The sequence below is a fragment of the Jaculus jaculus genome, chromosome 8 (genome assembly GCF_020740685.1).
Source record: "Jaculus jaculus isolate mJacJac1 chromosome 8, mJacJac1.mat.Y.cur, whole genome shotgun sequence".
Classification (NCBI taxonomy): domain Eukaryota; kingdom Metazoa; phylum Chordata; class Mammalia; order Rodentia; family Dipodidae; genus Jaculus; species Jaculus jaculus.
The window spans coordinates 62,683,802-62,696,176 of record NC_059109.1 but is presented as its reverse complement, the minus strand read 5'-3'; the positions used below and the strand labels follow the sequence as shown (position 1 = coordinate 62,696,176).

General features: G+C 38.7%; 1 protein-coding gene across 3 annotated transcripts in view; it reads left to right on the top strand.

The window, feature by feature from the left end:
• Usp8 (ubiquitin specific peptidase 8) overlaps nucleotides 1-12,375 on the top strand; it is a 111,607-nt gene that overhangs the window by 60,961 nt on the left and 38,271 nt on the right. For all 3 annotated transcript variants that reach the window (XM_045156498.1, XM_045156495.1, XM_045156496.1), the window contains exons 5-7: nucleotides 5,272-5,434; nucleotides 7,352-7,394; nucleotides 11,510-11,654. In XM_045156498.1, the coding sequence (XP_045012433.1) occupies nucleotides 5,272-5,434; nucleotides 7,352-7,394; nucleotides 11,510-11,654 (351 nt within the window). The remainder of the gene's footprint in view (nucleotides 1-5,271; nucleotides 5,435-7,351; nucleotides 7,395-11,509; nucleotides 11,655-12,375) is intronic.

The window sequence follows — 12,375 nt, the reverse complement described above, 5'->3', positions numbered from 1 at the left end:
TTTATTTGAGGGAGAGAATGGGCATGCCAGGGCCTCTAGCCACCACAAATGAACTCCAGAAGCATGCACCCCCTTGCGCATCTGGCTTATGTAGGTCCTGGAGAATCTAACCTGGATCCTTTGGCTTTGCAGGCAAACGCCTTATCTGCGAAGTCATCTTTCCAGCCCCTAAAAATATTTTTGTTGTTCATAAAGGATGTTTTCATAAGGTACAGGATTTTGGGTTGAGGGTTTTTTTGGTTCTGTTTGTTTTCCCCTTTTATCATTGTAAAGATACTTCACTATTAGTCATTGCTATCATTAATTCCTTGTTAAATAATGTGTCATTTTTCTCTGGTGATTTTCTTGTTAGCTGTGGTTTGACTACGAAGTGATTAGGGTTTTTTTTTGTTTGTCTGTCTGTTTTTTTTTTTTTTTTTTTTCGAGGTAGGGTCTCACTCTGGTCCAGGCTGACCTGGAATTAACTCTGTAGTCTCAGGGTAGCTTTGAACTCATGGCGATCCTCCTACCTCTGCCTCCCAAGTGCTGGGATTAAAGGCGTGCGCCACCACACCCGGCTGTCTGTCTGTTTTTGTATGTTTCCTGTTTGGGGTTCACTGAGCTCCCTCCACCTATAAATTTGTCTTTCATCAAATTTTTTATGCATTTTCATTCTTTTGCTGGAACTCCACCTATATGTTAATAGATGTTCTGGTTTTGTGTAGGAAATTCTAAGGTTGTGTTTATCTTCTTTTTTCAAAAATTGTTCTCTTTTCTTTAGATTGGATAATTTCTGCTGCTCTGTAAGTGCTAACTCATTTCCAATTTTCAAGTGAGTGAGTTTTTCAGATACAAGTTTCGGTTCTAGAGTTTGTTTGACTTTTTTTTTATAGTGTCCACTTATTTGTACAGTTTCCTGCTTGTTCATTTCCAAGCACATTTTTTACTTACGTCCTTGAGAATCACTAAGCCACAGCCTCGTGATCCTTTTGTGCTGAACCTGTCTTATAAGTTTTTCTAAAAGTCAGTTTGCATTGTTTGCCTTTTCTGTTCTCTTTAAATTTTTAGTTATTGATTTCTGTGCATGTGTGACAGCACTCATGTGAGGGTTGGAGGACAACTTGGTGTTTGTGGGTTTCTTGCCACTGCAAACCAACTGCCAGACTACAGAGAAACGTCAGGCTGGCTGTCTTGTGAGCATTCCCTCCCATTATGGTCAGGCACACTGGAATCACAGATGTATGTGCCACCTTGCATCAAGCTCTATGCCAGATGTATGTGCCACCTTGCATCAAGCTCTATGTGGGTGCTGAGAAATTAAACCTTGGCCATCAGGCTTTGTAAGCAAGTGTCTTTAACTGCCGAGCCATTTCCCTAGCCCTCTCTCTTAAAAATAAAATCTCTGTATGTGTGCAGGTATACTTGTGCCGTAGCTTGTGTGTAGAAGTTAGGACTACCTTGGATGTTGGTTCTCACTTCCCACCTTGTCTAAGCAGGGTATCGCTTTCTCTCTCGTTCTATCCCAGGCTGACCTGGAATTCACTATGTACTCTCAGGCCGGCCTTGAACTCACAGCGATCCTCCTGTCTCTGCTTCCCAAGGGCTGGGATTAAAGGCATGTGCCACCACACCAGGATTAAGCAGGGTCTCTTGTCCTTTACTGAATTTTCCAGGCTAGATAACCCATGAACTTCCAGGGATTCTCCTTTTTCTACCTCTTATTTCATTATAGCTGTGCTGGGATTACAGATCCACACTTCTGTGTCTGGCTGAGTGTGGGTTCTGGGGATCCAAACTCAGATTGTCAGGCTGGTGAAAGAAGTGATTTTGCCCACTGTGCCCTTACTCTTTAAATATGGACCCATTTTTCTTTGTATGTCTAGTGACTTGAATATTGTGAATGATGCATATAGGCTGTGCATATTGTTTATTTCTCTAAAGAATATTGGGCTTTGTGGGTTTGTTTTTTCCTAGTAGGGCATTTAATTTGGTGAGTTTCAGATGGTATAATCTTTGTCTTGCCTTACTGATCTCTTTAGTGTTTGCTTACTGACTTTCGGTATCAGCTAGAGATTAGGCAACTTTATGCAAAGAAATTAGAACTTGGTTCTCTTGGTTTTATTTATTTATTTATTTGTTTGTTTATTTATTCTGGATTTTAGATACTTCTAATACCAACAAAGGTCCAGCCTTGGGTGTTAAACCACAAAAATCGGGAAATTTGCTTGATGCTTTCCCCTTCTTTCAAGCATCAGCCCAGTCTTCACTGCTTGCCTGATTGTGGTTGCTGTCCAGTCCTTCAGATAGATAGTTAAATGTTGTCCAGAGCCTGTAGTTGAGTGTGAGAGGTTTGATGCAATAGGAATTACTAAAGCCGTTACCAAAATTAGAATGTCTCCCCATCTTTAATTTTTTAAATCTTTATTTATGAGAGAGAGAGACAGAGACGGAAGGAAGGGCATGCAAGAGCCTTCAGCAAATAAACTCCAGACACATGCACCATCTTGTGCATCTGGCTTATGTGGGTCCCTAGGAATTGAACCTGGATCCTTTGGCTTTGCAGGCAAGTGCCTTAACCGCTAAGCCATCTCTCCATTCCCCATCTTTATTTTATTTTATTTTATTTTTTCCAGGTAGGGTCTCACTCTAGCCCAGGCTGACCTGGAATTCACTATGTAGTCTCAGGGTGGCCTCAAATTCATAGAGATCTTCCTACCTCTGCCTCCCGAGTGCTGGGATTAAAGATAGGTGCCACCATGCCTGGCTTCCATCTTTAATTTTTTAAAAATATTTTTATTTATTTGCAAACAGAGGGAGGGGATGGCTATGCTAGTCTCCTGCCATTGCAAGTGAACTCCAGACACATATGCCACCTTAAAATACACACACACACACTTACTTATTTATTTATTTATTTTTAAATGCAACACTTTAATATTTTGGTTTTTTAAGGTAGGGTCTCACTCTAGCTCAGGCTGACCTGGAATTCACTATGTAGTTTTAGGGTGGCCTTGAACTCACTGTGATCCTCCTACCTCTGCCGCCCAAGTGATGGGATTAAAGGTGTGTGCCACCATGCCCGGCCCCCAAAATTTTTTTTTAAATTATATCTTTATTAAAGGGAGTGGGGGAATGGGTGTGGCCTCCAGCTGTTGCAAATGAACTCCAGATGTGTGTACCACCTTGTGCACTGGCTTACATGGGTCCTGGGGAATTGAACCTTGGTCCTTTGGCTTTGCAGGCAAGTGGCTTAACTGCTAAGCCATCTCTCCAGCCCACATATACCACTTTGTGCATCTGGCTTTATGTAGGTACTGGGGAATTAACCCAGCAAATCTTCAAGTTTTTAAGGAGAAGTGATAGAGTTTTAGAAAATGGTATAGTAATTATAATCATCATGTTTTTATCAAATCTGAGTGATAATTTCAACTACTGAAGTAAACAGAAGGGATTGCTACCCTAATGGTTGAAGTAAACTGCTTCAGAATTTTGATCAGGGTCTAGAGAGATGGCTCCATTGGAAAAGCACTTACCATTCAAGTATGAGGACCTGAGTTTGGATCCCCAGGACCTGTGTAAATGCTTGGTGGGTCTTCCCATAACCCCACCAGTTGGAAGGCAGAGCCACACTGATTCTCAGGGCAAGCTGACAGTCTAGACTAGCTGGACTGTTGAGTTCTGTGTTCAAGTGAGAGACCCAGCCTCAGTAAATAAGGCGGACAGCTATTGAGGAAGATACCTGGCATCAGCTTCTGCCCTTCACACATTTGTATACGCTTGCACACATATGCCCACAAAATGTGAGTATGCTTATGCATACTACATGTATATGCACAAAGAATTTACAAAAATGTAAGGTGTAGCTCAACTTTGACATGCTAACTTCACCAACAGCTGAAAATATCGTTCCTTATTAAATGGATGCTTATCAAATTAGAATAATTAATATTAATAGGTGGCAGATGTGTACTAACTTGATATTGATAATCTGGTAGGAAATAATTTTGAGACTAAAAATCATTTTCAATTGAGCTTGAGGTTTTTTTGGGGGGGTTTTTTGATGTAGGTTCTCACTCTAGCCCAGGCTGACTTGAAATTTGTTATGTAGTCTCAGGCCAGCCTTGAACTCATGGCTATCCTCCTACCTCTGCTTTGTGAGTACTGGGATTAAAGGCATGTACCACCACACCCAGCTCTGAGCTTGAGTTGTTATTTTATTTTACTTATTGGTAGGGGGAAGCAGATAGAGAATGGGCGCCAGGGTTTCTAGCCACTGCAGACGAACTCCAGATGTATGTGCCACCTTGTGCAGCTGGTTTATGTGGGTAATGGAGAATTAAACCTGGGTCTTTAAGTTTCACAGGCAAGCACTTTAACCACTTACCCATCTCTCTAGCCCTGAGCTTGAGTTTTGATCAGTGAAGCCAGCATAGTTCTTTGGTATTATTTGTTCACTTAGAACTTGTTTTTCATTGAGAGATAGATATTCATCCTACGAGAACGTAAAATATAAACATATAACAAAGAATAATAAAAGGAAAGCCATTAATTCTTTACTGATTAGCCTTTGCTATTACTTTTTTCTTCTTCTGTTTTATCTTCTCACCCTTTCTTCATCTGTTTCTTCCTCCCCCTGGCTTTCTTAAATTAAAACTTTAAAGCATTGCTATCCATTGCTAGTGACAGGATAGAAAGGTTGCAAGTCTTCGATAACATACACTCCCTGCAGCACTGTTTATAATATAATAAGGAATAGTTTAAAATGTCGTTGATATATGTCAACTGTAAGTTGGATAGCTATTTCTAACAAATTAGAAATTGAAGTGAAGGCAGCATGTATCTATGTATGTACATGACTTGTGGACTTTGATAATAATTTTCCCTCCTGGTGATGTAATACCTTTGGAATGCTCATTTTAACATTTTGCTCTAAATCATAAATACAAGTGTGATATTTGGACTGTTTGTCCTGCAGAGAGATGAAAAGCTTATCAGTGCTTTTAAAAAGAAATTGCAGCTGATTTGGATCATTAGAGGTTGAATATAGTGAGAAAGAGCAAGAAGAACATTAACAAAACAAGCATAGAGTTTCGTTCCAAGGTTTTGGATAGTTTGAAGTAAATGTACAAATGGCCTCTGAGGGCAGAGTTGTGGTTTTTAAGAGACCCTAGTCAAATTAGATTTCCATTGAAGGGAGACAGTCAGTAGCCACAAACACCCCTAAGACACAGACTCCTTTAACTTTTCTCTATCCTGCCCATAAAAGACATTTTGACTTCTTTTTTCAACTAGATATGAAGAAGCGGAAGTTCGGAAAAAACTTGAAGAGAAGGACAGACAGGAGGAGGAGCAGCTGCAACAACAGAGGAGGCAGGAAGCTGGAAGAGAGGACATTGACACAGTGGCCAAGGGTTCTTTGGAGAATGTGTTTGATTCCCAAAACAAAACCCAAAGGGTATTTAAAGTTTATTGTATAAAATAAAAGACTGATTCTACTTGCCAGGTGGTTGTTTATGAGGAGTTGAGATGTCCCTGTAAAGTTCTTTTAGGTAATAAGGGTAAAATTTGTGTTTTAATTAGAAGTTGAATTAAATTTTCTAGCTTCTGTTAATTCTGGGCTTTTCTGTAAGCTTCCACAGCAGTATGCTTGACCATTAATTACACTCAGCAGTCACTGTAAGAGTGTTAGAGCATTGGGCCTGTGATTCAGCACATCTAATTTCCAGATCTGTGTTGTCTTGCTAATTCACTCTAGGACTCAGTTTCTTCATTGTTAAACAAAGGTTTTAAAACCCATGATCTTAAAATTTCTTCTTTCTCACAGTGAAATTTATATTAAGGGAAGGATTTAGTATATTACATTATTTGTTCCCAAACATTTGTTTCCAGAGTCTCATTCACTTGCCTTTGTTTTTTCCTTTTCCCCCAGTCTCCCCCTCCCCCTGCCTTTTATATAGCTACAACGTGCACCCTTTTCACCTACATCATCTGTGCCAGAAGTATGGGCGATGGAGTCCTCCTGCTAGCATTACTGTGTCCCCCTGCCTTGTTGAAATCTTGGGAAATTTTCTGCTTTGATTGGTCTGGTTTTTCCTTAAGCATTTTGTAGCTGCCCTATCATTTGTATGTGGCTTATCTTCAGTTTCCTTTAGCAGTAGTAATGTTGAACTAGGCACTCTGAAAAAAAGTGAAGAAATAATGGTCTTTTCATTTTTAGAACTCATGATGAGAGACAACACTGGCTGGCTGATCTAACCAAATACAAAATTTGAAAGAACTATAAGAAGGGAAATTTGCAAGTCTTCATTTTATTTTTTCAAAAGTAGCCATTACTCTCTCTCTCTTGCTTGCTCACTTTGTCTGTCTGTCTCTTTCTTTCCCAACAGTTCTCATGTAGCCCAGGCTTGCCTCACCTCAAGACATGAATCCTCCAGCCTCTACCTCCTGAGAATGCTGGGATTACAAGCATGTGCCATCATGTCACTTTATGTGGTGCTGAGTGTTGAACCCAGGCTGACAAGCTCTGTAAACAAGCACCTTTGGCTACTGAGCCATCTTTTTAGCCCAAAATGATATTTTTTCAAATTGATTTTTTTGAATCAGGATTCAGCTATAGTGAACGAATTGTCTTGATTGTTGTATTCCTTAAGACCCTACAATAATCTCCACTTAAGATTTTTTTCCTCTCATTTTTATTTCTCTCTCCTTGTGTCATTTTGCTTTCTTTCCTATAGTGTCAGGTGAGGTTCAGGTTTTGTTTTGAGGTAAGAATGTTCCACATATGCTACAGTGTATTTCATATTCTTATCATATGAGGAGGCACATAATATAGATAACTTCATGTGTTATACTAACATTAGTCCATAGGTCCAGTGGGTCCTTTGTTTTTTTTCACCTATAAAATAGTTTGTATCTTATAGATGATTCTGTGTTGTATGTTTGTGGTACTACTTAATTTTCTTTTAACTTTATAGTGGAGGACATGGAATAGGATAGCTGAAATTATTATTATTTCATTGTATGAAGTGTTTTCTGATTAAATATTAAATTTCTGTAACAATTTGTGCTTTTACGCATTTGGCACTTAACTGAAGAAGATTTTGAGGAAATGTCTGATAATTCTTATAGGCTGCTAGTTATTTTTGCTGTGTCTACTGCTAATGCATCTGTCAAACCTGTATTTGGGGGTGTGCAAAAATACTGGGGATTGAACCTAGCACCTCTTGCATGCTAGTCAAGTATTCTACCACTGAACGAGGTCTCCAGCTGTTTCTCTGTGTTTTTATAAAATATCACTGCAGGGTATACTGCATTTCTTAGGTTTTCCATTTTGAGGAGGTATAACATTGAACCCTTTGTTTGTATGAAACAGATCAATGGTGAGAAGAGTGAAAGAAGTGAAATGACAGGGGAAGGTAAGTGTGCAGCAAAACGACGTTTGTTAGTTCATTTCATCAGAATAAGCTTCAGATTGGATGTAGTGATATTCTAACATTGCCTCTAAAGCTTTGTGTATACTTTAGTGTTTTTCCTAGCCTATATAAGTACATTGAAAATGCCTTAGGTTTTGTATTTAGTAAGAGGAATATGTTATGAATAATTTTAGTCTGACATACAAAAAGATGGTGATATGCAGTTTACTTGTATCCTTTTCTAGGTAAGTAGGTGAGCATAGCATAGTGTTAAGAGCATGTATTCTCAGATGTCAGCTTGCCCGGGTTTCAATACTGGCTCCTGTTCTGGAGCGTTTTGAACTTGATACTTCTCTACCTCAATTTTCCTAGAGTACAGGTTAATAAGGCAATCTATTTCATAGGGTTATTGTGAAGATTAGGTTAGTTTGTATATATAATACTTTCAGAATCCATAGTAAATTTTAAGTATTATTTTTTTATTTGTGACTCTAGTTTTTAGATTTAATTATTTAATAAGTTTATTTACCCCTCAAAAAAAATCTAAACCAGGGCTGAAGAGATGGCTAAACTGTTAAGGAACTTGCCTACAAAGCCTAAAAAACTGGGTTCAATTCCCTAGTACCTATGTAAGGCCAGATGCACAAAGTGGTGCATGTATCGTTTGCAGAGACTAGAGGCCTTGGTGTGCCCATTGTCTGTCTCTCTCTTTCCTTTTCTAATAAAATTTTTAAAAAATCTAAATCATGCAGAAAAATGGATGGACCTGGAATGGATTATACTAAGTGAGGTAACCCAGGCCCAGAAAACCAAGCGCCACATGTTCTCTCTCATTTGTGGATCCTAGCTACAGATGATTGGGCTTCTGTGTGAGAATGAAAATACTTAGTAGCAGAGGCCAGCAAGTTGAAAAGGAGACATAAAGGGAAGAGAAAGGAAGGGAGGAGGATACTTAATAGGTTGATATTGTATATATGTAATTACAATGATTGTAATGGGGAGGTAATATGATGGAGAATGGAATTTCAAATGGGAAAGTGTGGGGGTGGGGAGGGAGGGAATTACCATGGGATATATTTTGTAATCATGGAAAATGTTAATAAAAATTAAAAAAAAATCTAAATCAGTCATTTGGATATTATGTATAAATATTGACTCTACTGATAAATATGTGCCTTCATCTACTAGAAGTCTTTCATCTCAACGAAAGTTCAGATATAATTATATGTAACACTAAATTCTGTACTGAAAATGTTATCCTGAGTTACCTTCCAAGCTATTGTTGATTGTTCTGAGATGAGTTTGTTTTCATGTTTTCCTTTTTATCTCTTCATCTTACTCTTCTCAGTTGATTGTTTTCAATTTAGTTTGTTGTCAAAATGATCTTGGCCAGGTGTGGTAGGTTATGCCTTTAATCCCAGCACTTAGCAAGCAGAGGTAAGGAGGATTGCTGTGAGTTTAAGGCCACCCAGAGACTACATAGTGAATTCTAGGTCAACCTGAGCTAGAGTGAGACCCTACCTTGGCAAAAAAAGGGGGGAGGACTGGAGAGATGGCTTAGCTGTAAGGTGCTTGCCTGTGAAGCCAAAGGACCCAGGTTTAACTCCCCAGACCCACATAAGCCAAATGCACAAGGTGGCACATGTGTGTGGAATTCATTTGCAGCTGCTGGGGGCCCTGACCCATCCATTCTCTCTCCCTGCCTCTCTCTTCCTCTCTTTCTCAAATAAATAAAAAATAATAATTTTTAAGGAAAACATCTTGGTGGTTAGAATGCAAAGGAAATTTTAACTAGTAGCTATAGGTATTTTAGCCTAAGGCATACTGAGACTACCTTTCTAGCTTCTACTGTAATTGTTCTCTATACTTAAAGTTCCTTGGAGTGGTTTTTAACCTTTCACTTCAGGTGGTAGAGCTAAGAAAAAATACAAATATGATGAATACTTATTTTGCATTGTTTTGTTGCTTATTGCACCCCCATTAAACAATCAATTGCAGCAGCTTTACTTAGTTTCTGTTCTGTTAGGCTGCTTGGAAAAATAATCCTTTTCCTTTTAATTTAGTGTCATGTAGAATGGGGATATGCAAACTTTTTCTTAAAGAAGTGTATAGCCAATGTTTAGATTTTGGAAGCTTGTTGGTCTCTGTTAGTAGTTGGCCACGGACAGTATATAAACAGATGAATATTACTGTGGTTCATTAAAACAGATGGCCATATTCTGTCATCCCTGGTATGTAATGCTAATAACAGGGTTCTAGTTTGTCTCTTTAGGAATGCTTAGAAATTTAAGTATTATTCAAATGGCCCTTAAAGCATCCCATCAGAAGTTTAAAAAAAAAATTAGAACCTGAGCTGGAGAGATGGCTTAGTGAAGGACCCCACTTCAATTCTCCAGGACCTATGTAAACCAGATGTACAAGGTGGCGCATGCATCTACAGTTCGTTTGCAATGGCTGGAGGCTCTGGCATGCCCAATCTCTCTCTCTCTTTCTCTCTTAAATAAACAAACAAACAAACAAACAAATAATTCTTTAAAAAAATTAGAGGGCTGGAAAGATGGCTTAGCGGTTAAGCGCTTGCCTGTGAAGCCTAAGGACCCCGGTTCTAGGCTCGGATCCCCAGGTCCCACGTTAGCCAGATGCACAAGGGGCGCACGCGTCTGGAGTTCGTTTGCAGAGGCTGGAAGCCCTGGCGCGCCCATTCTCTCTCTCTCCCTCTATCTGTCTTTCTCTCTGTGTCTGTCACTCTCAAATAAATAAATAAAAACAAAAAAAAATTAGAACCTTTTGAAACTTTTTCTTTTCTTTCTTTTCTTTTCTTTTCTTTTCTTTTCTTTTCTTTTCTTTTCTTTTTTTTTTTTTTTTTGAGGTAGGGTCTTGCTCTAGCCCAGGCTGTCCTGGAATTCACTGTGTAGTTTCAGGCTGACCTCAAACTCACAAGATCCTCCTACCTCAGTCTCCTGTGTGCTGGGATTAAAGGTGTGCACCACCACACTGAGCTTGAAACTTTTTTAATGATAGGTTTTTGTATGAGCATTTTTCTACTGTCTTTATAAAATACATATTTTAATTTCCTTTACTTAAAATATTATTTATTTTTGTGTTTGTATGTGTAGGTGTATCAGGGTCTCTTGCCACTGCAAACAGAATGCCAGATGCTTGCACCATGTTTTGTATCTGGCTTTATGGGGTGGGTGCTGGGGTATTGAACCCTGGCCAACAGGCTTTGCAAGTAAACCCCTTTAACTGCTTAGCCATCTCCCCCAGTCCATCTTTTATGCCAGTAGCAGAGCTAACATCAGCTGTACTTATAATCTTAACAAGTTTGATTTGTTTTGTTTTTTTCGAGGTAGGGTCTCACTGTAGTCCAGGCTGACCTGGAATTCACTCTTTTCTCAGGATGGCCTCTAGTTCATGGCAATTCTCCTACCTCTGCCTCCTGAGTGCTGGGATTAAAGGCATGCACCACACCCAGCCAAGTTTGATTTTTTTTTTTTTTTTAATGAAAGAGATAAAATTGGTGCACCAGGGCCTCTAGTCATTGCAATCAAACTTCAGATGCATGCACCACCTTGTGCGCATGCACAACTTTGCACATGTGTCACCTTGTGTTCTGGCTTTATGTGAGATCTGGGGAGTTGAACACAGGTCCTTAGGCTTTGCAGGCCAGCACCTTAACCACTACATCCTCTGCCCATCCCAAGTTTTGATTTCTTTTTGTTGGTGTTGGTCATGTTGGATATTAAATCCAAGACCTAACACATGCTAGACAAGCTCTCTTTCATTGAGCTATATCCCTGATTTTGATACTTAAATTTTTTTGTCATTTTTTAAAAAATTTTTATTTTTATTAGCATTTTCCATGATTATAAAAAAAATCCCATGTTAATTCCCTCCCTTGATATTTAAATTTTATAAACAGTATACTCTAATGGCTTCTTAAGTGTTAATACAAATTATACTTAATAATAGCTTAAAAGATAGTAAATGGTATCATGAGATAGCAGGTATATAATGCTCCCTATGCTTTGCATCCTGTTGGCCCACATTTAGTAATATGCCAGCACATGAACCTGGGTGTTTCTTGCCACTTATACTCTGTTTCTCTCGATTCCAAGGAGCAATCACAGCAAAGGAACTCTATACAATGATGATGGATAAAAACATCAGTTTGATTATAATGGATGCTCGAAGAATGCAGGATTATCAGCATTCCTGTATTTCACATTCTCTCAGTGTACCTGAAGAAGCTATCAGTCCAGGGTGGGTCACTGTGTATTTATATAATAGAGCTTTTTTTTGTTGTTGTTGTTTTAAACTGAGTCTTGCTATGTTGCCCAGGCTATACTTGAATTTGTGATCCTCTTGTCTTAGCCTCCCAAGAGGTAGGATTACAGGCAAGTACCACCATATCTGGTTGTTTTTTTTCTACTTTATGTAAATGGAATCATATAAGCTGCCCATGTTCTTGCATCAGCTTTGCATTTTTGTTTGTCATCTCCATTATTGTATGCAGTTGCAGTTTGTTCGTTCCCATTGGTATCCTCTTTTGTGTGACTACAACATAATTTATTTAACTTTTATTTTTAGGCTTATCCTGATATGTTGGATATGTTGCTGGTTTTCCATGTATATAAAAACATAAATTTATTAAACTAAATTTAAGCAAAAGATAATTTTAGGTTATTAAATTACACTTAAAAATTAAATTGTAGGACAGGATAAGCAGAGTTGTAGTAAATTGTGAAAATTTTGGAAAACATTTTTTGATCCTATTATTTCTCAAAGCGTGCTGGGCATGGTGGCACATATCTTTAATCCAAACACTTGGGAGGCTGAGGTAGGAGGATCACTGTGAGTTCAAGGCCAGCTTGAGATTAGCCCTGGAATTCAGTATGCAAAGTGAGACCCTACCTCTAAAAATCAAAAACAAAAAACCCAAGTGTGCCTTAGAATACAAATCTCAAAACAGTATTTAGGCAGT